Source organism: Eleginops maclovinus, chromosome 15, assembly GCF_036324505.1.
Source record: "Eleginops maclovinus isolate JMC-PN-2008 ecotype Puerto Natales chromosome 15, JC_Emac_rtc_rv5, whole genome shotgun sequence".
NCBI lineage: Eukaryota > Metazoa > Chordata > Actinopteri > Perciformes > Eleginopidae > Eleginops > Eleginops maclovinus.
In genome coordinates, this window is record NC_086363.1 from 12,416,489 (window position 1) to 12,438,292 (window position 21,804).

The 21,804-nt window shown below is 40.2% G+C and overlaps 2 protein-coding genes across 3 annotated transcripts in view; both read right to left on the reverse strand.

Moving 5' to 3' along the window:
- The window catches only part of stx7l (syntaxin 7-like), a 235,768-nt gene that overhangs the window by 15,437 nt on the left and 198,527 nt on the right, over window positions 1-21,804 (reverse strand). The gene's annotated exons all lie outside the window — the stretch shown is intronic.
- Window positions 55-21,793, reverse strand: dpf3 (double PHD fingers 3). 2 transcript variants are annotated; one of them, XM_063901972.1, is made up of 12 exons: window positions 21,626-21,793; window positions 13,502-13,662; window positions 12,153-12,260; window positions 9,023-9,156; window positions 8,795-8,890; window positions 8,528-8,600; window positions 8,074-8,115; window positions 6,896-7,033; window positions 6,616-6,744; window positions 3,490-3,602; window positions 2,755-2,836; window positions 55-2,597 (listed from the first exon to the last, which is right to left on the reverse strand). In XM_063901972.1, the coding sequence occupies exons 1-12, from the start codon at window positions 21,655-21,657 to the stop codon at window positions 2,530-2,532; spliced, it is 1,176 nt and encodes a 391-aa protein (XP_063758042.1). In that variant the 5' UTR covers window positions 21,658-21,793; the 3' UTR covers window positions 55-2,529. The 2 variants fall into 2 exon arrangements, with proteins under 2 accessions (XP_063758042.1, XP_063758043.1); XM_063901973.1 differs by lacking the exon at window positions 8,074-8,115.

The following is a 21,804-nucleotide window of genomic DNA, read 5'->3' on the forward strand; positions in this document are numbered from 1 at the left end:
CTGTGAAAATAAGATAAACGGGAAATCCCATGGATAGCATTCAAGTAAACAGGGTTAATGGAAAAGTATTTATTTCAACACAAAACATGACATTTACTTTAACAAAATACAACACACATGTCAAATCACTGTAGGTGATGGCATCACAAAAAAATGATATCTAATACATTTTTAAAAGGAAGACACAAAGGGTCATTATACCCGCCATGAAGAAGCACAACAAAAACCCTCTGCATATTATTAACATCATGTACTGTATCTATTCTAGCTCATGATTGTCTGTGAAAAAGCAATATCAAATACAAACACAATAAAAAAAAAATACAAATGCAGATTGTGATATCATATGAAGGCCTGCACACTGTGTGTACTTTAAGGGCTTTATCTGTTAATTTGGAGCTTATTCTTGGTGGTTCCTCCTTATAATGATTATTAGATTAGTGTTACTAAATCTAGCTCAGTACTAAAACATAAATTGAATTGATGTGCCGTAGGAGATACATCACCAATTTAAAATATCAACCCTTACTCAATACTAATCCAGAATGTCTAAATTTACGTTACTGTTGTACTGTAACTGCATAAAAACTTTAATAAATTCTTATATAACCTGTTTAACTTTCAGGGCTTACTAGTAAACACTCTGTCCTAAGGACATGTACAGGATTCACAACACTGTCTGTTCAAAAAAAGTCATGAATCAAGGTTTGATAATACACACATAGCCCTGGTTGATTTGCAGCAGTGGTTCCCAAACTGTGAGGTGGGGCCCTCTGGAAGGGCAGAGAGGCACTGCAGGGGGTACACATTTAATGTAGTTATCTAGAGATAGAAAACCAAAAGGTAAATACTTCTCTTCACAGCAGATTATTTTGAAATGTCAAACAGGTGAAACAGTTTTAATTGGCTGTTCACTAAACCCCTCCCCCAAACAGCAATTGTCTAATCACAGTTAAACAAATGTTACTGGGCAGTGTGAGGAACATATTTAGTATGTACAAAAATACATTACTCATATGTTTAGGACTATATTCAACTGTTAATATTTTGTAGCATAAACTTAAATTGTCCTACAGCCCTTTTATCACAAAAACAAATGTTCTGCGATTTAAAAAGAAGCTCGACAGACCGAGTAATATTATTCTAATAGATTAGAAAATTTACGAAGGGAAGCTTTGTGAAAAAAGTCAGCCGTTTTGCTGTAAAAGGCGCTATAAGTTTGTCCTGTGCTTTTCTAAACTGACTGCTGTGAAGAAGAAAAAACCTAGGAATCAGATTGATTCATTTGGGGGAAAAAAGAAATCAACCCAGGTGTATGGAGCAGGTGACAATGTGTAAAGCACCTAAAACATGAATAGACATGGCATGAATGAATACATAGTGAGGCTCTGTCAGTCAAATTCAAGATATTTAAAATCTTGAGGGTAAATACTTTTAGAAGGAATTGTATTTATATGTATAGTTGAACACCAGTATATATCTGAGAAAATGAGGTTTGTGTTGATATGGATAAGAGTTTAATATATTTCAGGCTCCTCTTTTTATCACTTTGCCAGTATTGTTACCAGTTGATTTAAAATACATCATTGATGTGATTTGGTTGAGGGGCCAATGCTTTTATGTGGGCTTCCACTAGTGGGAGATGTCGTGAAAGGCTTGGGAACCACTGATTTACAGTAACAATGATCTATTTGACAGTAACATTGGACCATTAAAATGATAAATAAATAATAACATTCCATGCAAAGAAATGCTATAATTTTTGTAAAGTGTCAAATTTAGCACCAGTGTATCCTAGTAACGGCAAGGATACAATAAGCAGACGTGGATTAGAAATGTCGCCACGCTCCAACAGGAATGATAGCAGAGGCTGTTTTATCACCCCATTTCCTCCCAGCACAGGACATAAATTTCACAAAGCTTGACAAAAAACTGTGAAAGATGGCATAGCTAACATTGAGTCTGTCCAGATATGAAATGGGTAAGTCTAAACACAGGAGAGGAGTAGAGCTGGGAGGAAGAATTTAAACAAACATCAGTCAAACTCACTGTAGAGCTTGAGCAGAAAGGGAAGCAAGTGACAACAGCTTGAAGCAGAAAAGGCTGCAACCAATCTTCAGAAATGAAATTTAAATCAGGAGTGAAAACATCCAAGGTTGGTTTAAAATGGGTATTTGTACTGCACAGTATTGGCCGTTATCAATCTTGTTTTGGCTTCTTGCCGTCTGCTGAGTGGTGAGGTAGAGAAATAACCTATAACGGCAAACTTGCTGCTAGCTGATGGTCGAGGTTGCATGTTGATGCCATTTTTGAGTGTTGCTCGACTACATGAGAGGTCAAGGGTCTTCGCGCCTCAGACAGGAAACTGCTCTGAGCCGGCTAATGCACTGGAGTGTGTGTGAAGATCTGTGTATGATTCTATCTGAGAGAAGAGTTCGCTAAAGTGTGGGTTTGTCAAACAGTTAATGTATAGGTACAAATATATATATATTGTGTGTACGTGTGTTTTGAAGAGAATGTTCATGGAAGTTATGCTTCTCCATAGGCAGAGGCCTTGTCTTTTAAAAGGTCCAGACATACGTGACAGCTCCAGCTCCCTGCAAAGAGAGACGGAGAAAGAAAGAGGGTTAAATATTTGTCCTCCTTGCTCTTTTTCCATGTATAGCCTTCGCTAGTAGCCTCCTTTATATATACAGTACATGACATATATAGTATCAACACGTTCATGTATAATAAAAACTATGAGAGCTGCACCTTCTGGAGGCTTGGTCATTGGGGGCTTCAGGCAGTACATGTGATATCCTCTGTCACAGTCATCGCAGAACAGCAGCTGGTCCTGCAATAGAAGACATATCATCCTCTTAACTATATATATATATATAAAACCTAAAAACATATGTGCAGGCACTAAAGGGGGCAGAATATTAAACATTGAACCTGCTTGTAAAGGTTATTAATCCCGCAGTAAAACATCAGACATACAAATGCTTCTATATATGTGACATGGATCATTTTGCAGCACTTATGAGGTCTATATAAGCTGAAGCAATTAGTTCTGTGAAAAAACATGGGACAGCTAATTAAGCTCCATGGAGGCTTACGCAGCGTACACACGATCCGTTGCGTTGACGCTTGCCGGTGGGCATTTTCTGGCGCTAGGGGTTAACGTGACCAACAACCAATCACATTAATCTCCCGCCCCGGGCACACATACACGCGGTTTGATTGGCTTGAGCTTCCGTCGACGAATTTCGCTTTTGAATTTATTTATGATCAGACATTTCCAAAAAAGTTAAATATTTATTTTTTTACTCTTATAAAACCCACATCAAGGGTGAGCTATCATCTATCATATCTGATGGGCTTTGACAGGCTGTGGAAAGGTCACAACACTAAAAGGAAAACATGTCAAATTAGGTGCTCTTCAAAGCATATCCAGAGGGGAATCTAGCCACAGAGGGGTATACAAGACTTTGACAGTTTACATACATCGTTCTCTGATGTGCCGCAGAGGCTGCAGGACTTGCACTCTATGCACTGCCACTGGTACGTCCTCACTGCTTGCATCATGTTGTCTGTGAACTGCAGACATGTGGGGTGACCTGTGGAGGGATGAGAGAAAAGTGAAGAAGGAAGGATAGGAAGGTAGATATATTCATAATTATATGATTGCTCTTTGTATATTATCCATAATAATAAAAAATGAATGTCTTCAGATGTTTGTTATGATTTCCAATGCTGTAAATAAAAAATACAAGCATCTTGTGTTAAAAAAATGTTTTACTGAAATGGTTGGCAAGTCATATAAAAACCGTGTTACCCCTTCAAAAGAAGACTGCTATGTTTTAATAAGAGCCAGCAGTAAGTGTTAACTAGGTCTGTAATTGTACCCCATACAGCGTTGAGTCTGTGCAGCTGCATGAAATGTGGCAATAGAAAGCCACAAAAGAGCAGGTGATTATACAGTATGTCTGGAAACAAAACACAAGCCGTGATGTGTGGAGGGGAAAACACAGCCGAGACGTATTTCATCCTCCTCCTATAAATCCACGCCTGTACCAACATAAAAGAAGGATATTTGGTATATTTAAAATTCTCTCCTTGTTCACATTCCTAATCCCGAAGTATTACAGCTAAAGCCAGTTTTTTTAAAGCATCCACACGGTTTCACAGTGCTGTAATCTTCTCCTGCACATTCTTGGTATCTTTGGTATCAATGGGGTATCAATGAGCCATGAATGAGCCGTAATCATGATGAACAGATTTATATCTGGTCTGGGAAAGCAGCCAGAAACATTGTGCAGCCTGTGATGGGTGAATAAAGGGAAACTGAGTGAAATTTACAGAAAAGGTTTAAGCTGCTGTCTGCTTCCCAAATTAGACTGCGGAATTACTGTTGAGGGGAAATTTGCTGTGGCAGTTTAGAGGATGGCCTATCCGCTTAAATGGATAGCAGCAGGCAGAAGAAAAACTGATGAAAGAAAAGAGCTTGTCCGTGCAGATTGGCTCTTACCTCTCAACTACCTGTCCTCTTTAGCCAATGGAGTGACTCAAGAGTCCTTGTTCATTCCGCAACAGCCGCATTTATGGACACTGTTTGTCCTGCTATTAACGTTTTAAGTCCAGAAATAATTAGGACGTAGCTGTGAAAGTTTAGTCTGTGATCTTGATTATTTTGTGCAAATAATGTCAAGTGTAAGGGGATAATTGTTGGTTTAAAAAAAAGAAGAAAATATCCTCATGCGATGAACAGTGAAATCCTTATGAGCATGAATCCATCAGGCAACATTTCCATAAAAAATGATGAGAAGGATAACACGTCCAAGGTCATCAAAAAGTTCTGAATAAATGTTAAGATCTTCAAGGCGAGCCACTACAGTCCAGTCTTCCTTCAATGAAAACTTCATAAAATCATTTATTTGATTGCCAGCAGGTCCAAGTAGCACGGAAGTATTGTCATTAGCTGTCAGTCACAGCTTCGTCATCATCTGAAAAGAATAGGTCTCCTTCATCGGCATCTTCAAAGCCATGAAACGTGGAGGCCTCGCTGTCTGATGCGCTGCTGAACAATTCCTCTAGAGCACGCGGCTTCCTCCCATCGTTCTTCACTCCTCCTCTTCTTCCAGCTACCATGAAAATATCAGCGTCAGAGCAACACAGACAAGGCCACCCCCCCCCAGCTGTCCTAACAAAACACTACCGTAGCAATAAGATACTGTATCTCACATCTTGTAGAATTGAATGCGCTTATACTGCCGTTGAGCTTATGCGAGAGAAAAAATGTTGTCGAGATATCAAGCAGAGGTGGCTTTCGCTAGTGTGGAGGACAGAAAAAAGCGGAAAAGAAACAAAATTGCATCCAATTGTGAAATGTGTGAGCAACAAAACAGTGAATGCATGTTGTCAAAAAGGCAGAAGTCCTTAGTGATGGGCGAGGCAGATATGGATAAGCATGCAGGATGGAAGCAATTAGAGGAGCTTAATCAATAATTTTTTGGGACGGAATTTGAAAAGAGTCCCAGCAGTTGGCTCTCACTTTTCATGATCTAAATAGCTCATTGACAACCCATTGAAAAGACACTGTGGCAACATAAAAGCTCAATTCACTGAATGGATAAATCAGATCTACATCATCAGGTGTAAACACAAGTTGGTTTGAACAAAGATGACTTGAAACAATTTGACAGCTTCTTAATAAAGGACAGTTCATTGATGTTGTAATGTATTGTATTTTTGTGTCATTCTTAATCATCACATTTTAGGAAATGCCATTTTAACCAATGTTATGTAACAGAAATGAACAAGATTGTGGTTAAAAGGAAGTAAAGTGAAAAAAATGAAGTGTGTAGTAGACACAAATTAACGTATGAGACTAGCAACTACCAATTTCAGAAAATCTCAATTATTTCCCAAAGAAAGAGTTGAGGTATTTGGGTAAATGCAATTATTCATTGTCCTGCTGTGAGTGAGATGATATGATCAAAACTATTCCCATATCTGTAAAGTAAAGCTACAGCCAGGAGACGGTTAGCTTAGCTTAGCATAAAGACTGGAAGCAGGGTGAAACAGCTAGCCTATCTCTGTCCAGAAGAAGAAACATCTGTCAACCACACCTTAAGCTCTCTAAGGTAACATGTTATATCTTGTAAGATAAATCTGTACTAAAACCTCACAATGACAACAAGCCTCCAAGAAATTGTCCGATACGTGAAAAACTAAATTTCTCGCTACACAAACTAGATCTAAGGTGTTATTTAGTGACATGTAGAAGTGTTATTAGGCAGACTTTGTTACCTTTGGACAGGCAAATATTTCTAGTCGTTATGCTAAGCTAAGCTAACAGTCTCCTGGCTTCATATTTACCACAAGGACATAAGAGTGGTCTCAATCTTCTAATCTAGCTCATGTGTATTTCCCAAAATGCCAAACAATTCACTTTTGTGTAATATTAACAGCAGTTTTCTTGCAGTCCTATTGAAATCACTCCTATGACAATGTTTAAAATCAACTAATTTGATGGGCAGGACAACTAATTGTGGTCTAAATGTAAACTAGGTCAACAAAGATCCTGAAACTATGATGGAAACCCTCGTGTTGAGGAGTTTTGAGACTCACCCGAGCGTCCACAGTCAGAGCAGGACACCAGCTCCTCGGCCTGGCCTGTCTTCCTGTTGGAGTCTTGATCTCCCAGGCAGAAGTCACAGTAGTCGTTGGGGATGATGCTGCCGTCTGCAGCCTTCTGAGCTGCAGGCAGGAACAGACACATGTGCTGACATTCGTTTTCTGACACCTGGCTTATCATACATTAATTATAAAAAGAGTGTCTGTCAAAAGCTAACACTTTAAAAAAGTTTTGTCTCTCTGTGCTAACATTAAATGCTAGACAGAAGCTTACGTTTGTGGTTGTCCGCGCAGTATGGAGGAGACGGGGTCATCTCTGATTCCTTCTCCTCCTCGCCCTCCTCTTCTGCCAGGTGAGTGTGGGTGTAATGGTAGCTCAGGCCGGGCCTGTTCTTGTAGCGCTTTCCACAGACTACAGATAAAACATTGCAAGTCCATAAGAACACGTCAAATACTGTGCAACGTACTGTAGTGCAGCTACTATAGTGAATAAAGGGTCGGCTAAAAATCAAATGTCATCTATGCTTAATTTAGAATATGCTGTTACAAATAACTCTCACTCAATGTCAGTATTCATGTCTGTCCTCTCCTTTATAGTGAATGTATGTGACTGATGGGATGTATCTATAAGTTGTTGAGAGAATATATTATTACTGTAGCGACAGACAGCCAGGAGTCATCTGCTTCATATTTAATGGCCCAACATTTTTCTTAGAAGCAAAATGATAAAAAAAACAACAAATAAAGCTAAATTATGGCGAGACGGAATATTAACATGAAATCAGGCATTTAACTCAAATGAAAATCCAAGGACAAATCGATAACTAATTCCAAAGGAGGTCTAGGGTTTAATGGATGTGAGGACAGGAAACAATAAATGTATCTACAGACTCATAAAAGGTTTGAGCTTAACAGGAAACTTTTTCTGCCCTTGCTGTGCTATACAACTTTGGAAGCATTTTATATGCTACCTATATGAAAACTGGGATCTATAATCCAATATTTTAGTAGCTCTAGGTGTCATTGTAAAAACGTAATAAACACAGTAGAGACGTAGCCATCATAGAAGTTATTTTTTAAACTGTTTCTGCCCCCCCAGGGTAAACACTTCTACAATTGCTACATCTACAGATCACATCACAGCTAGTGCGGCCTTTAAAACATGCATCCCTTAGTAGGACATTAGTGGAGCTGCCTTTTAAAGCATCAAATTGTGCATGCCTTGCAATGAGCAAGCATTAAGGCACGAAGCAAAGCGTTAATGTCATGCAATGCTTGCACTGAGTTCAGGAACCTGGACTAGCATAACGCTTTGAAAGTGTTAGATATCTCCGAGGGTATTCACATTCTGTTAGCCATTCCCACACCAGATGCCCATGAGCAAAAACAGAAAAAGGCCAATCATAAAGACGGGAGCCCCTAGAAAGACAAGAGGGAGACAGGTTCAGATACCTTCTTCAGCCTTTTTTGAGTTATGCTTTTGTTTGTATCTATCTGGAACAGAGAAGACAAAAGCAAACAATAAAGGAAAGACAGAACAAGACACAAAATGAGGATGAGATTCATTTGTACGAGGCTCAGTCAGCGGTCTGGATTTACAGCAAACTCTTTCATGCTGCAGAGGACAGCTCTTATAGGACAGACGGAGAGGGGGACATCATTGAAGGATGAGAGAAAATAACTTGTCTGCAGGATCTTTTCTGAACATATAAACTAAGGATTTGGAGCAGGCATGTAGAGCAATGTTTCCTGGTATTAAACATCTTAAAGGAGTCATCTTTAGTCTTTTTTTTCTAAAGATTTAGGAAGAACATGTTTTTCTCTGTCCTTGAGCTTAAGGTAACAATGTGATTCTGATTTTATGTTAACTGACATTTTAAAACAACTAAGTTTCCTTTTCCCTTACTATCACAGACGTAAGGTTTGTCCTGGTCGTCAAGGTTAACAGGCTCCGTCCTCCTGCGACTTGATCCTCTGTTCTGAAAGCAAATACGTCACAAATATTTTTTTATTGTGATTATTTGGAGGAGCAGTTTTTATGCTGGGAAGATGCTGTAGATATAGTCAAAAAGTGAGGAAAGAGTCACTTTTTCATTGAATAGATTTCGAGTTGATGAATTGTTCATGACATTTTTATCTCTTTTACAGCTCAGACAAATGCATGCTGACTCACTTTGCCTCTGTTTCTGTTCTTCCTCTTTGGTGTATCCACGTCAAAGTCATCGTCATCATGGAGACCGTCTCCATTTTCCTCTGCCTCCAGAACTCTCTAAAGATTACACACACACGCACAGACAGTATGGGGGGCATTTCAAAGTAAAAATGATTTGAAATGTTTGAAAAAGGTATCACCTAAGGAGATATTGGTAATTAATTTCACAATACAAACATATTGCAATACCTGTATTTCCAGCATCGTCTCCTCCTCCTTACAGATGCTGTTTTTTTTCTCAATTTGGCTGTCCGCCCTCAGGAGGGCCTCCAAGGCTGTGGCCTCCCCTGGGGGCCCCTCGCGCTTCGGGGCCAGCTCAGCTTCTGAAGTGGCAGAAGAGAGAAAAAAAACATTTGAGATGGCGGGTGTGTGTCTTTACCAGTGTATATATATTTGAAAGCTCCTTTTAAGTCTTGTTAGCTTAGCTTTGTCACTAAGCCCTTTTTATCTTCAGGTTTTCTGACCATATGTGTTTTTAAGTTTAAAGTTCAGTTAGTTACATTTCCTTTAAAGTTATATTTTTCAGAAAGTTATTTCTTTTCAAAAGAACTTTCAAAACGCTTATTTTGGTTGAACAACATGCAAATTGACCAAAGTGGGGAGAATGTATCCGTATCAATGTGGACAGTGTGTAAGTGTTCCCTCTGCACATGTTGTTTAGAGAGTTTTAGTAACAGTGGCACCAGGTGCACAGGAAGAAAACAATGAGCCAAAAAAAAAAAAAAAACTCTCCAGGATTTGGATTTCTTTCTGGCTTCTACTTTTTCATTTCCCTGAGATGAACTTGCTGCAGCATTGACCCTCTTTGCTCGTCTTTGAACTCTAACACCGGGCTGACAACAGAATAAAAGCAGGGAGTGTTTCTTTCCCCTCCTCCTCCTCCTCCTCTTATTTCTTTGTGTCTATTTGTGTGGGTTGACTTGCTGGCACTGACATGACATTTCCTCCCTCCCCTCAGTCCCTAAACCTGCACCCCCTCCCTCCTGTTCTACACTACTTTGTTTTCCCTCTCCCCCATTTTCTTCACCCCCCCTTCCCCCTCGCTTGGCTCTCCAGGGCAAGAGAATGTTCTGCTTTGCCAGCAAAAAGCTTAGAAACGCCCTACCCATACAGGCAAACATCCATACTTGCGCACACATATCATATTGATCTAGAACCACCGCTGAATTTAAAGGGGCCCTCCACTCTTCTTAACACTTGCGATGTAGGGTTTGAAAGAACGGCCACTGAGGGCCACTTGAGACTCCACGAAAACAAGCAATTACAGTGTGGGGATTTTTAAGGTTTCCAGACCCCCATGGTGATAAGCAAAGGGGGAGAAATTGTCTCTCTGTACTTTAGGTCATAGCATACCAAGCTAGGATGCAGTTGAGATGGAGTAGCTAGCATCCATAGAAACCCCCCTGCCCCTCCAGCTGATCAATAAGAAATGACGCTACCTTCAGAATTACGACTTAGTCGTCATTCTGTTCAGCCGCATGCATTTATACTCCTTCTTAGTTTACACATCACAAATGTCTCAACCCAAGCATGTAATAGAAATCATATGTTGGAATCCTCAATGTTTTATCCCAATATAATGCTTATCATGCTATAATGTAAAATGTTTTACATTTTAATGATAAGATTAATACTATTGTTTTTAAACGTTACAAGTTTGCGTATCATAACAGCGTAAATATGTTTCGTTATAAGCTGAAAGTATAACAGCATCATGTAAAAAAAACGTTTGCATTAACAATACACTTTTTTTATGTCATAGTATCAAGCTGAACAGTTTTGTTGCTGTATTGGAAGGAATTTGGGGTCTAAAGGAGGATGCTTTTTAACTGTGCGGTTGCGTTATGAGAAATGTAATATCCAGAATATTTTGAGCTTGACCGATATGAGGGAGTGAAGTGAGGGTTTAACTTTATTTAAGTACAACACTGGAGTGACCATGTAATGTAAACTGGCAATTGGTATTACACCCCTGAAATAAAAAAAAAAGGGAGAAAAAAAAAGTCATGGAAGAGATGAACTTTAACTGCATGCTAATTGCTCTTTGTACATCTGAACATGAATGTAGTATCGCAAAAATCATATGCCTTTATTTTGTAATATGCAGCAGATTAAACAGGGAGTTTATACCGAGGGAAGAAAAATGGCTGCTAAGGCATGACCACTAACATGTGGAGCCACAACACAAATGGAAGGAGAGGATCTCCCGTACAAAACAACTCTGGTTTTATACTATAACCTCATGACAGAGCCTCTGTGTTTTTTCAAGACAAATTTCTCGGCTCAGGAAGCATTAAATAAACAAAAAGCGTCTCCAAAAGTCTGAAAGGGGAGCACTTACATTCCTCTGTTGTGTTATGAAAGATATCTGGGCCAAACTGCAGAAATGGATCTCTGACAAACAAAACTGGAGACTTATACTGTACACACTGCAATTGCTAGTTCCCTTTCCTTGTTTTAGTTGGTTCATTTTGGGGAGTTTCTTCACTTACTTTCCACCAAAAATGCCTCTTCTGCTTGAAGCTGATTCGCTTTTGGTGGAAAGCTCTGGAGTATTGAATTGCGTCTGCAAGACAGCGAGGTGGAAACAATAAAAGTGGCAAAGCCGAAACAAAGACTCGCCTTTATTTCTCCCCCTTATCAGGTTCCTGGGCATTCCTCAGCTAAAATCCCTTATAAACACGCACACACACACACACACACTTATGCATGGATACACACACACATGAACAAATGCTCTCACTTCCACCCCATAAGACTCACTTACACTCTAATGCCTCATGGACAAATGATTATAGAGGCCCAGTGAGGGTGCTTCTGTGCTGCAACGGAGAGTGAGAGTCATGTGTGGGGGTGTTTGTGCACTTATGTGTGTGTGTACTGCCAGAGAACAGTGAGAGGAGGCATTGATTCGGGGGAGAGAATGAACCTGGAGACCTGGCGAGAGAGACGGGCTAACCAGAGCCAGATGGTCAGATAGCGAACATTAATGCCGCTGAGCACGCCTAAAGATCTCTGCAGCCACAAAAGAGCACAAAGATCACAAACACAGCCTATATACGCATGTAGGGGACGGTAGAGTGTGTACAAAAGGGAGTGGATGCACCAGTTAAGATGGCTTTCATTGTTCAACTGTGGATCGATACTTCTGCAGATATGTCATTTACTGTGCATGCATATCAATATGTTACATGGCAGTGTGTTTGTGTGTGTGTGTGTGTGTGTGTGTGTGTGTGTGTGTGTGTGTGTGTGTGTGTGTGTGTGTGTGTGTGTGTGTGTGTGTGTGTGTGTGTGTGTGTGTGTGAGATGTTTGTCTTACCTAGTCGAAGCTCACACAGGCGGAGCTGGGGATCAAGGGGAGGGTGGAGTCGCCTCTTCTTTCTCCAGCAACGAGCAGGGTAGGTATACATCTGTCCTGCTGCCTGGCCTGGACACACACACACACACATTCATATATAAAGAGACACACACATGCAGAGGGACAGGCGCACAGGAAGAATTTTAACAACCATTGGCAGGCATACAATTTTAACAAAACTTTCATTGAGACCGTCATACACACACACACACACACACACACATTGTAACACAAACAGACGCACGCATGCATATAAACACACACACTGGCCTGATCTTGTTTTCCTGACATTTAATATGTCCCGCTTTCAGTGCTCAGACTAATGGTCCACATATTTTGAGAAATCTCTTTAACAGACATATCAGTGGAGTGGATGATTACATTTAGTTTTATTCCAGCGAACATTTTAAATCACTTTTTCCGCAAAGCAGACTTCCTGTGCTTGAATTAAATATGTTGGTATTTCTGTGTCAAATCATATTCTACTTTTTATATTATATCAGCTCAGTAGAAGTGATTTTCTGTCAGCATGAGTAGAAAAAAGAAGAGGAAGGGGGGAGGGATAAACCCAGAATAAATGCATATAATGCGAGTTAGGTCTGCCACAAAGTATAGGGTGTGGCCTGAAGGGCTTTGCATATGAGATGGAGAACAAGCTATTTGTATCCAGCTCTCGGTAAAGGGCAGATTGTTGCATTTGGTTGAGCAGGCAGGCCAGATGTGCAATCTGACAGCATGTCTCAGGATAAATCTGCAAGCGGTAACTCATGTAATATACAAAAGAGGGGTTGACTTTCTTTTTTTATTGAGGTAAAAGATCATATCAGATCAATTCAATCCTTTCAATCCTTTCTATCCATCTATATTTATGCGTATTTGCCTTTCCTGCTGAGAGTTTGATGAGAAGATTGAGACCAATCTTTATCATTCAATGTACACCTAGCAGCCTGTTAGCCTAGCTTAGCATAAAGACTGGGGAAAACAACTTGCCCGCTCTGTTTGTAAATTAGATATTCAAAATGATCAGGAAATCACTAGAAATAGTCGGAAACATGTATTAAACAAGCATCATTTTTTAATTGGAGAAAAGTAGGCTAGCTGTTTCCCTTTGTTTTTGGATCTCTATGCTAAGATAAGTTTACAAGCTGTAGCTACATAGTTAGCGTTCAGTTATAAGAGCAGTATCTATTTCTCATCAAACACTCTGCAAGAGAGTGCAGCATTTTACCCAAATGTCAAACTGTTGTTTATATATTTGAAGCTACACTATATCCGTAGCATGATTTGTTCAGTTTAGATGGAATTCGCACCTGGCTGGCGCTGGCACTTTTCCATCCAGATGTAGCAGTTGTTTTGCGCCACACCGGTTTGGGAGTCCAGGAAGGGCATGCGCACGCTGCGTTCGGCGCAGAGACGGGCATTGTAACTGCGACAGTGTTCGATAGCCTCCCTGTAGAACTGGTCACCAAGCCTGAACACAGACAAACAGACACAAAGAGAACATGGGGTTATCAGTCAGATTGACAGACAAAAGGGCTTTTCTTCATTTAGTTCTACATTAATGGCCCCATTCTTTTAACATTGGACTCAAGTTACCCACAGGTAACATTATAGTCCTATTTCTGCCATTGATTTAAGCTATTCGCAGCACACTGCTTCGATTTCCGTTTTCTATGTGCTGATTCATCACTGCTCTCAAAGTCCTATCACCTAAATGCTAACGTTTTCTGGATGGTAAATGGCAATAACATGTGCTGGACGGCTGATGATTTGGTACGGTCTGCAAATCAAGGCCCTGTTCTGTCAGGTTTAACTTTAGCTAAATACAACACGCCCATCCCTCACTTCGTATTTTGGCTTAGTTTGTTGTGTAAAGTCTGGATTTGCTGCAGAAATCGGACGAAGCATGGAGCTGAAAAGGTACGTTTATGAGAGCTCGTCGGATAAGTTTTAAGAAATGTTTCATCTTATCAAATTGATTGATAAGTGAGTGTGAAATCGAATTCCACACAGCAGATGGGCTACACACACACACACACACACACACACACACACACACACACACACACACACACACACACACACACACACACACACACACACACACACACACACAATATGAGGGCATAAATCAGGATTAGAGCCATCATCCACTGTCTAGAGGGAAGATTTCTGCAGCTAAGATCATTAGTGACAGACAGAAAGATAACAAGATTAGCACCCATTTGCTAAAATAAAATACCCACCTTGGGAAAGTAATTCTTACTTTAATTACAGAGCTAATATTCAGAGAGGAATATAGAGGGAAGATAGTTCTAATGGGATCTGAACCTTAGCCAACATGAGCCCGCATGGCTTAGCACCAAAGGCAGTAGACGGAAAAAAGTAAAACATCTTTGGGCACAGTTTACTGTTTAGTTTTCTAAATGAGAGATAATGTACCATTTGCTGTTAATATCTCCTGTGAATGGTTTCAAGATGTCACTCTCTTTATGGGACTATGAGTTCTGATATTGAAAAGTTGAAGGAAAGAATAAGAATGGCATTAGTTTCTCCAATGTTGGGGATGTAACCGAGGAAGAAGGATCTTGCCTGTCTTTCTGTTTTTGTGTCTATCTGCCTGCCCATCACCCTGTCTGTCTGTCTGACTGGCCGAGCACAGATATGTAAAGAATTCCAAGCTGGACAAAGACCAGAGTTCTGGTCGCACTGACTCTCACAAAGATGTGCAGTGTTTGGAGGTGGAGGGAGCGGAGGGTGGATGGCGAAGGATAGGGGAGGAAGGAAGGGAGGAAGAAGGGTGAGAGGTTGGAGTGAGCAGCAGCAGGCAGAGAACCAGGTAAAATGGAGAAAGGGAAGAAATTAGGAGACAGGTATGGACAAGGGGGCTTAACATGTGGTAGAAAAGAGGACTTTTTAATGTGAAAAGGCAACAAAGGTATGGTATAGAGCGCAAAACAAATATATCCTATCTGCAGAACACTGATTTATTGAACGTAGTGAAATCATGAGTTCCTTATTAGTGGCAATAGAAAACATGTTTGCTTTAACTCATCATTATAAAGTACATGTTGAGTGCACAAAGCAATAACAACAGCAGTGTTTTGATTGGTTTCTCATAACCTTCCCTTTACAATGCAATTCTGTTTGATAATGGCTCTAAAATATGCTGATATGGGTTCACAAATTTGGTCCAGTTATTGGGCGTGAAGCCAGTAGAGAATCCAGGAAATCACTGCTACTGGATGAGAAAGAATCAGCCATGCATCCTCTCCTAAAATCCCCAAATTATTGTTTTTACAGCAGCCCAGCAAAAAGTAAAACCTCTATAGAGGCTTTGTGTTACAGTGCCACAGTTTATGTATGGCGTCTGGACTTAAACACATGTGGCGTCTGATGGCTGCGGTTTATGTCAGGAGACTTACAGAAACGAGGAAGGCAGCTGGTTTTTTTTGCGACACATGTTTTTACTGTATGACCAAGCGGCAGGCACAGCGATCAAGTCAAATCCAAATGTCCAGAAGAGACTTCCTGTCACATAACTCACATTCCCAGAGGTGGAGCGTTATCTCTGCTTTCACTATTTGTTTCCTGAGCTGAACTGTATGAGTGTGTGTGTGTGTGTGTGTGTGTGTGTGTGTGTGTGTGTGTGTGTGTGTGTGTGTGTGTGTGTGTGTGTGTGTGTGTGTTGACCTACAGGCATCTGTCTTCCCAACTTTTCTTCCTCTCTCTTCCTCCCTGTGTCATCCCATATATATTTCTGTCCCATTTCCAGCTACAAAGAGTCTGTGTAACGTCCCCGGGCGGCTTCATAAACTCTTACATAAGCAAGCGTTCGTGTCTGCTCGTTTGACGGCATTTGTCTGAGAGATATGATCATGTGTTGGGCTAAGTTAGCTTGTGTGTATGTGTGTGTATCTGCCTTTCCAACTCGCTGACCTCATTGAACCATCAGAGATTGTACTGTCCTCCTGTTTGTACCCATTAGTCGACTATATGGCTGATCCGAGTGATGGAGCTTATGTAAGTGGAGGTTTGCATGTCGGAGAACACATTCCTCCTGGTCAACAGCTTCCTGGATACTGATGGAATCTGCAGTTGCTGTGTGTGTGTGTGTGTGTGTGTGTGTGTGTGTGTGTGTGTGTGTGTGTGTGTGTGTGTGTGTGTGTGTGTGTGTATGCTACTACCAATGTGATTGTCTCAATTGCTCCCATACTAGCACAGAGGAGCTTTGTTTTTAACAGTCTTTCAATGTTTCTAGGTAAGCGCCCATGGACATTATACAAATTCAAACTTACATGTAATTCTTTTACCTCTCTATTAATGAGACAGCACAACGCATTCTCTTTCTCCTTGTTAAATACAACAATTAATTAGTAAAACTCATAAGAAGCATATTAAGTCTCTTTTTCCTTCCTATTTCAAAAACAGAATGTATAAAAAAAGTTGAGGTAGCCTACAGATTTAAAAAAAAAACAAAGTCAATGCAGACAAACCTTGGACCAAAAGCTAGCAACATCAACAACAACAACAACAACAACAACAACAACAACATAGTGCTGTTTGGAATAAAATGCACAATAAAGCAGGGTATTGGATGTGCCTACCTTGTGATTGACTACTATTCCTTACCAATCCATCACGATAGAGGCCTAACAATGCATATCCCTTCCTGGCCCCATTGTCTTGACTAAATATAGTCATTTCGTGCTCCCAAAAACCAAAATGGTGACGGTCAAAATGCCAAATTGGAGGCTTCAAAAATAAGTATAGTGCCTTCATCCACTTCTTTAATACCACCTATAGTTTTTACAAGTTCTAAACATGTGACACGTTTTAGTCAAGGCTGTAGAATTAGTGACATAATTTTAGGCCTGAAACGATTAAATTAACTAAATCTTAACGGCAACAACATTCGAAAAAATTAATTCAAGCCATAATTGCCAAGCATTCCCAGATTGCAAATTATACACTGTGAGTTTTTTGTCTTTAAGCTACCATTTATGATAGTATACAAACTATTGTTGTTTTTTTAGACCGTAAATCAATTTGAACAAATCACATTGGTTATAATGGACATTTTTCCCTATATTTTGACATTTTGCAAACCCAAAAAATACTTTTCTGATTAATTAAAGATGAAACAATGTTATAGTTTTTCTTCATTGGGTTAGAGCAAAATAACAAAACATACATTATGCTCGAGGCAGGAGGTGTTTTGTCAGTCTTGTCTCAGTTTAATATCACACCTTTGTCAATCATTTTAATGAGCTCTCCGCTTTGAAACAGCATCTCGCTGATGCCTGAGGTTAGCGCTCCACCAGAGACAGACAGAGACGACGTAAACAGAATTGTAAGATCAAGAACATATTTTATTCAAGTTTTCTTATTATAACGATAAAGACAATTGAACGTCTACGACTAGTAGATGTTTATAGCGAAAAAACAGGAACATACAAGTAAATTACTCACATCAGCCTCTGCATGGTGATCTGCTAAAGGTTTTACGCTGGATTTCACTCAAAAAAACAAAACCCCTAATTTGATTCACAGGTCTGACATTGCTTTTAGTTAGAGTATGTGTGTGTGTGTGTGTGTGTGTATGTGTGTGTGTGTGTGTGTGTGTGTGTGTGTGTGTGTGTGTGTGTGTGTGTGTGTGCATTCTTGCTAGAGTGTGTGCAGTAAGGGTTAAGTTATTGCTCTGACTTTGTTATTATAAGGTGTTACATTAACATTTAAAGGAGTTAATAATTATTATTAACAAAAGTTATTCAATTATTTGAGGAAAAAAACAGTTTAAGACTCTCTTTGAGACTGAAATCCATATTAAATGTTATTGCATTTTCTACTATTCAGTTTAATATATTTTACTGTCTTCTACGTCACAAACTCTGGTTTAAGATGTCTGGTATGTAGCCCTGACCTAATCCAAACTTGAAAACCACAACAGGCAGTTATAAGCTCTGACAAAACACAGTAAGTGGTGCTTTAGTCAAGATTTCTATGTCAATTTATAAGACACATTGTGATTAATATTAACTCCGTTCTTGGAGTAATAGTATAAATAATATGTTGAAATTAGGGAACTACCACACAAGATGCATATTATAGATTGTATTTTGTGAATTAAATACTGAATTATTTACTGCATGTGATAATGTACAAAATATACTGTGCCTTTGACATCGAGTCATTGATATAGACAGAAGTGAAAAGCCCACTGATTTGCTGACCTGGATGACTTTACATGAACAACATTTCTCAACATAAACTGTTTAAATATTGTTTGCATGACGTCATTCAGCTCACTGACTCGGACACAAAAATCAGACACATTTATCTCAATAAAGCTTGCAGATCTGCACAGAATACACAGAGACAGTGTCTCAGAGGAAGACTTAAAACAGAGCCGTAATGTCAGGGAGTGATGGGGGTCTATCAAAGATAAGGTAGGCTACAATATAGAAGGCAGAAAGGAAATCCACTTTTGGATAGGTAAGAGCCCCCCAATGGCAGGATAAAAGCATGCAGGCACTGACAGGCGTCTTTGTGGCACTTTGTAGGCCGAGCAGCGGGGCAAAGCACTGAGGAGGGGGCGAGGAAGAGGATGAGGAGGAGCCAAGGAGGAAGAAGTGGAGGGAAGAGGAGGGGTCATATATGTCCCCGGGCACACGTGTTCCCTTTCAAACCCTGTCACACTCATTTTCTCTCTAACACCGCGGATGTGTGTACGCACGGGCGCACTCCCCCCCCCCACACACTCACACACACACACACACACACACTTGCCCGTGCACAAACAGACATACAAAGGGGAATGAAAGGGAAAGGTGCAGTGTGCAGAGGGGGGGGAGCAGAGCGGAAAAGGGTGTTGCAAAGGGGAAACCCTGATTCTGATTTCCTATGTGGAGAAAAAAGATACATTTATATCTAATTTCTCCTCCTAGAAAAAACATGCACAACAAAAAAATCCATAAAGGGGGGGGGGGGGGACATGTGCCAGTACCATGTGCAGGGAAGAAGAAGGGGAACAAAATCAATTACTGCATTGAGCTTTCGATTTAAAAAAAAAATGGGTTTCTAGAAATTTAATTCCCCATGCCTGGAAATCATTCCGGACATTCCCATTCCCGGGCTTGGATAGACAAAGGCCAGAGTTCGCCGCTGTGCTGAGGGTGTAGTATAAATGTATGCAGTAAATGCAGCCAGACAGACGACCCCACCGCCCCCCCTCAAAATCTCCATCACTCACTCAAAGTCCCTCTCACGCAAATTGGGGGAGGGGTGGCCTGCAATACAAGCGCCAACGCATGCAACAAACACACATAATAAAAACACAACCTTACACGCTGACCTCCGTCCCCCGTCCACACACCACCACTACAACGTCCTTTACATTACCCCAGAATCTCAGCTAAAGTAACAGTCTACCTTAGCTCAATACTAATCCAAACCAATGTTATAAAAAGAGGGTAAAAGGACTCATGACATGCATAAAGACACTTTTTTTCATATGAATTACATCACTCCTTTCAATATTTCATGTCATCTCTTCCTTACGTCCCATCAACGACTGAGATGTCCTTATAGGAAAAGAAAGTTTAAATAAATCAAGCCAATATGCACCGCTTAACATGCCAGACGTATACTGAAAGCTCATGATGGTTCTTACTCATCTTTCATAGCAGGCAAGGTCATTATCACGTCTTTATTGACTGCAAATGATTTACCATTTATATCCTGGGGAATGATGAGAAGCTGGGCACATTTTTTCAGACAGGGGGCTCAAGCAGCTGCCTGAAAACTACTCCACAACATTATTTCCCAGGGTCATAACTCACATGTTACTTGATACATGATATTAGCTCATCCACTCCTACACAGCTTCTTCTTCTATGGTATAGTCTAAAAATGTTGCCTCAAACCTAAACATTGTTTGCATTTTTTTACCATTGTTTGTGGTGGTGGGGGGTTTGTCTAAGAAGGTCCTGCCATATATGAAGGGCAGATGGGGTTTCCCTTCCTCCATCCGTCTGTCTGTCTTTACATGTACCTCCTCCTATCTCAACAGATGGACCCAGGAGAATACAGGGATGCTCCTAATCTGCTGTTCCACATGCACAACTGTAGACACACACAACACCCATATACCTTCATAAACAACTCTAATCTGTGTCAGTAGAACACAGCAGCTTAAAGCATATTTTCCCCTATTGCTGGTACACTAGGATCCTTTTTGAAATAGTTGTCAACAAACAGATCTTCAAAACAAGAGCATATCTGTACTTGACAAACATTCCATGCTCCTTTCATTTTCCTCTGAATATGTATACGGAAAATGATATCCAGCACATTTATTGTTATGGAAAAAAAGAGGCTGAAGACCCAGTTAAAATGATGTCTTCACATTACCATTACAAAATGGCCTTTAGTGAAAGCAAAGATGTGGTATATATATATATGCCACACTTATCCCCACCATCAGAAAAAAATGACATAGGCTCTTGCACAACAGATTATGGGATAACTGTCTAACTGTCTGCACATTCCAGTGGCCATTGGTAAACATCTGCTGTCAGCCAGCAGGAAGAAAGACATGCATTCAGTGATAAAGACTATGCTGAAAGTTATAAGCGCACTTAAAGCAGGTCAGATATAAAGGGGTCAACCGTAAGAGTTAAAAAATGACTACCTCATTTTATATTGATCATTTACTGTGAAATAACGTTTAAAAAAAATCTCAATTTCTTGCATATATTCTCAAAAATAGCATAATAATTGCTGTTTAATTCCACAAATCACAATATTAATTCGCAGATTCCAAAGATCAGACAGTGGCAGTTTAAAACCCGAACTTCAGGGAAAATGCACGCCCCCTAAATTTGTAACACATCCCAGCTTTCTTCTCCAAGCATGAAAGGAGGTCAATACTGTATAATAACATATTATAATCCGCTCTACCATTGTTTACATGCATGTAGCATCCGCAGCAAAAGCCCGAGCCGTGCGGCGAGCCAGAGTCGCCCTATTAATGTCCGCTTTGTGACATTTATTTGCGTTAAATTATCAATGCAAATTCTCCCATTTAGCACTGACAAAGAAGCCTTGCATGCAAACTTCTGTCAACCGTGTTCGTGAGGCAGATTGTGCACGACGGCAACTTTCTATCCTAGTAAAGCATGAGACAGATAGAGTGCGGACATTTGCGCGCGGGTTGGAGATGTTTTCTCTGCAGATTGTGCATGATTTTATAATACACAACACAGCAAGAAGGCAACGTTACCTGCAGATAACACGGACACTGTCCGAGTCCGTGGCGAAAGTGTTAAATTTGTGGCTCTTGCTCAAACGCCCGTTTAACCCCATATAGATCAATCATCAGATGCAATCCAACAGTACGATCATTTTATTTAAAAAATCTGCAATGTACTTACGATTTTAGAGGATTATGAATGGCAGTCGCCATTTTTCCTGCAGGACTGTAACGTAATATTCCAAATCTCTGTGTAGTTTGGGACCCTTATGAAAAAAAACACAACAGCCAATGCGGTCCTGGGCACTGTGTGCTCCCTACCAATACAACTCCAGGATCAAGACATTAGGCGTGGCTTAA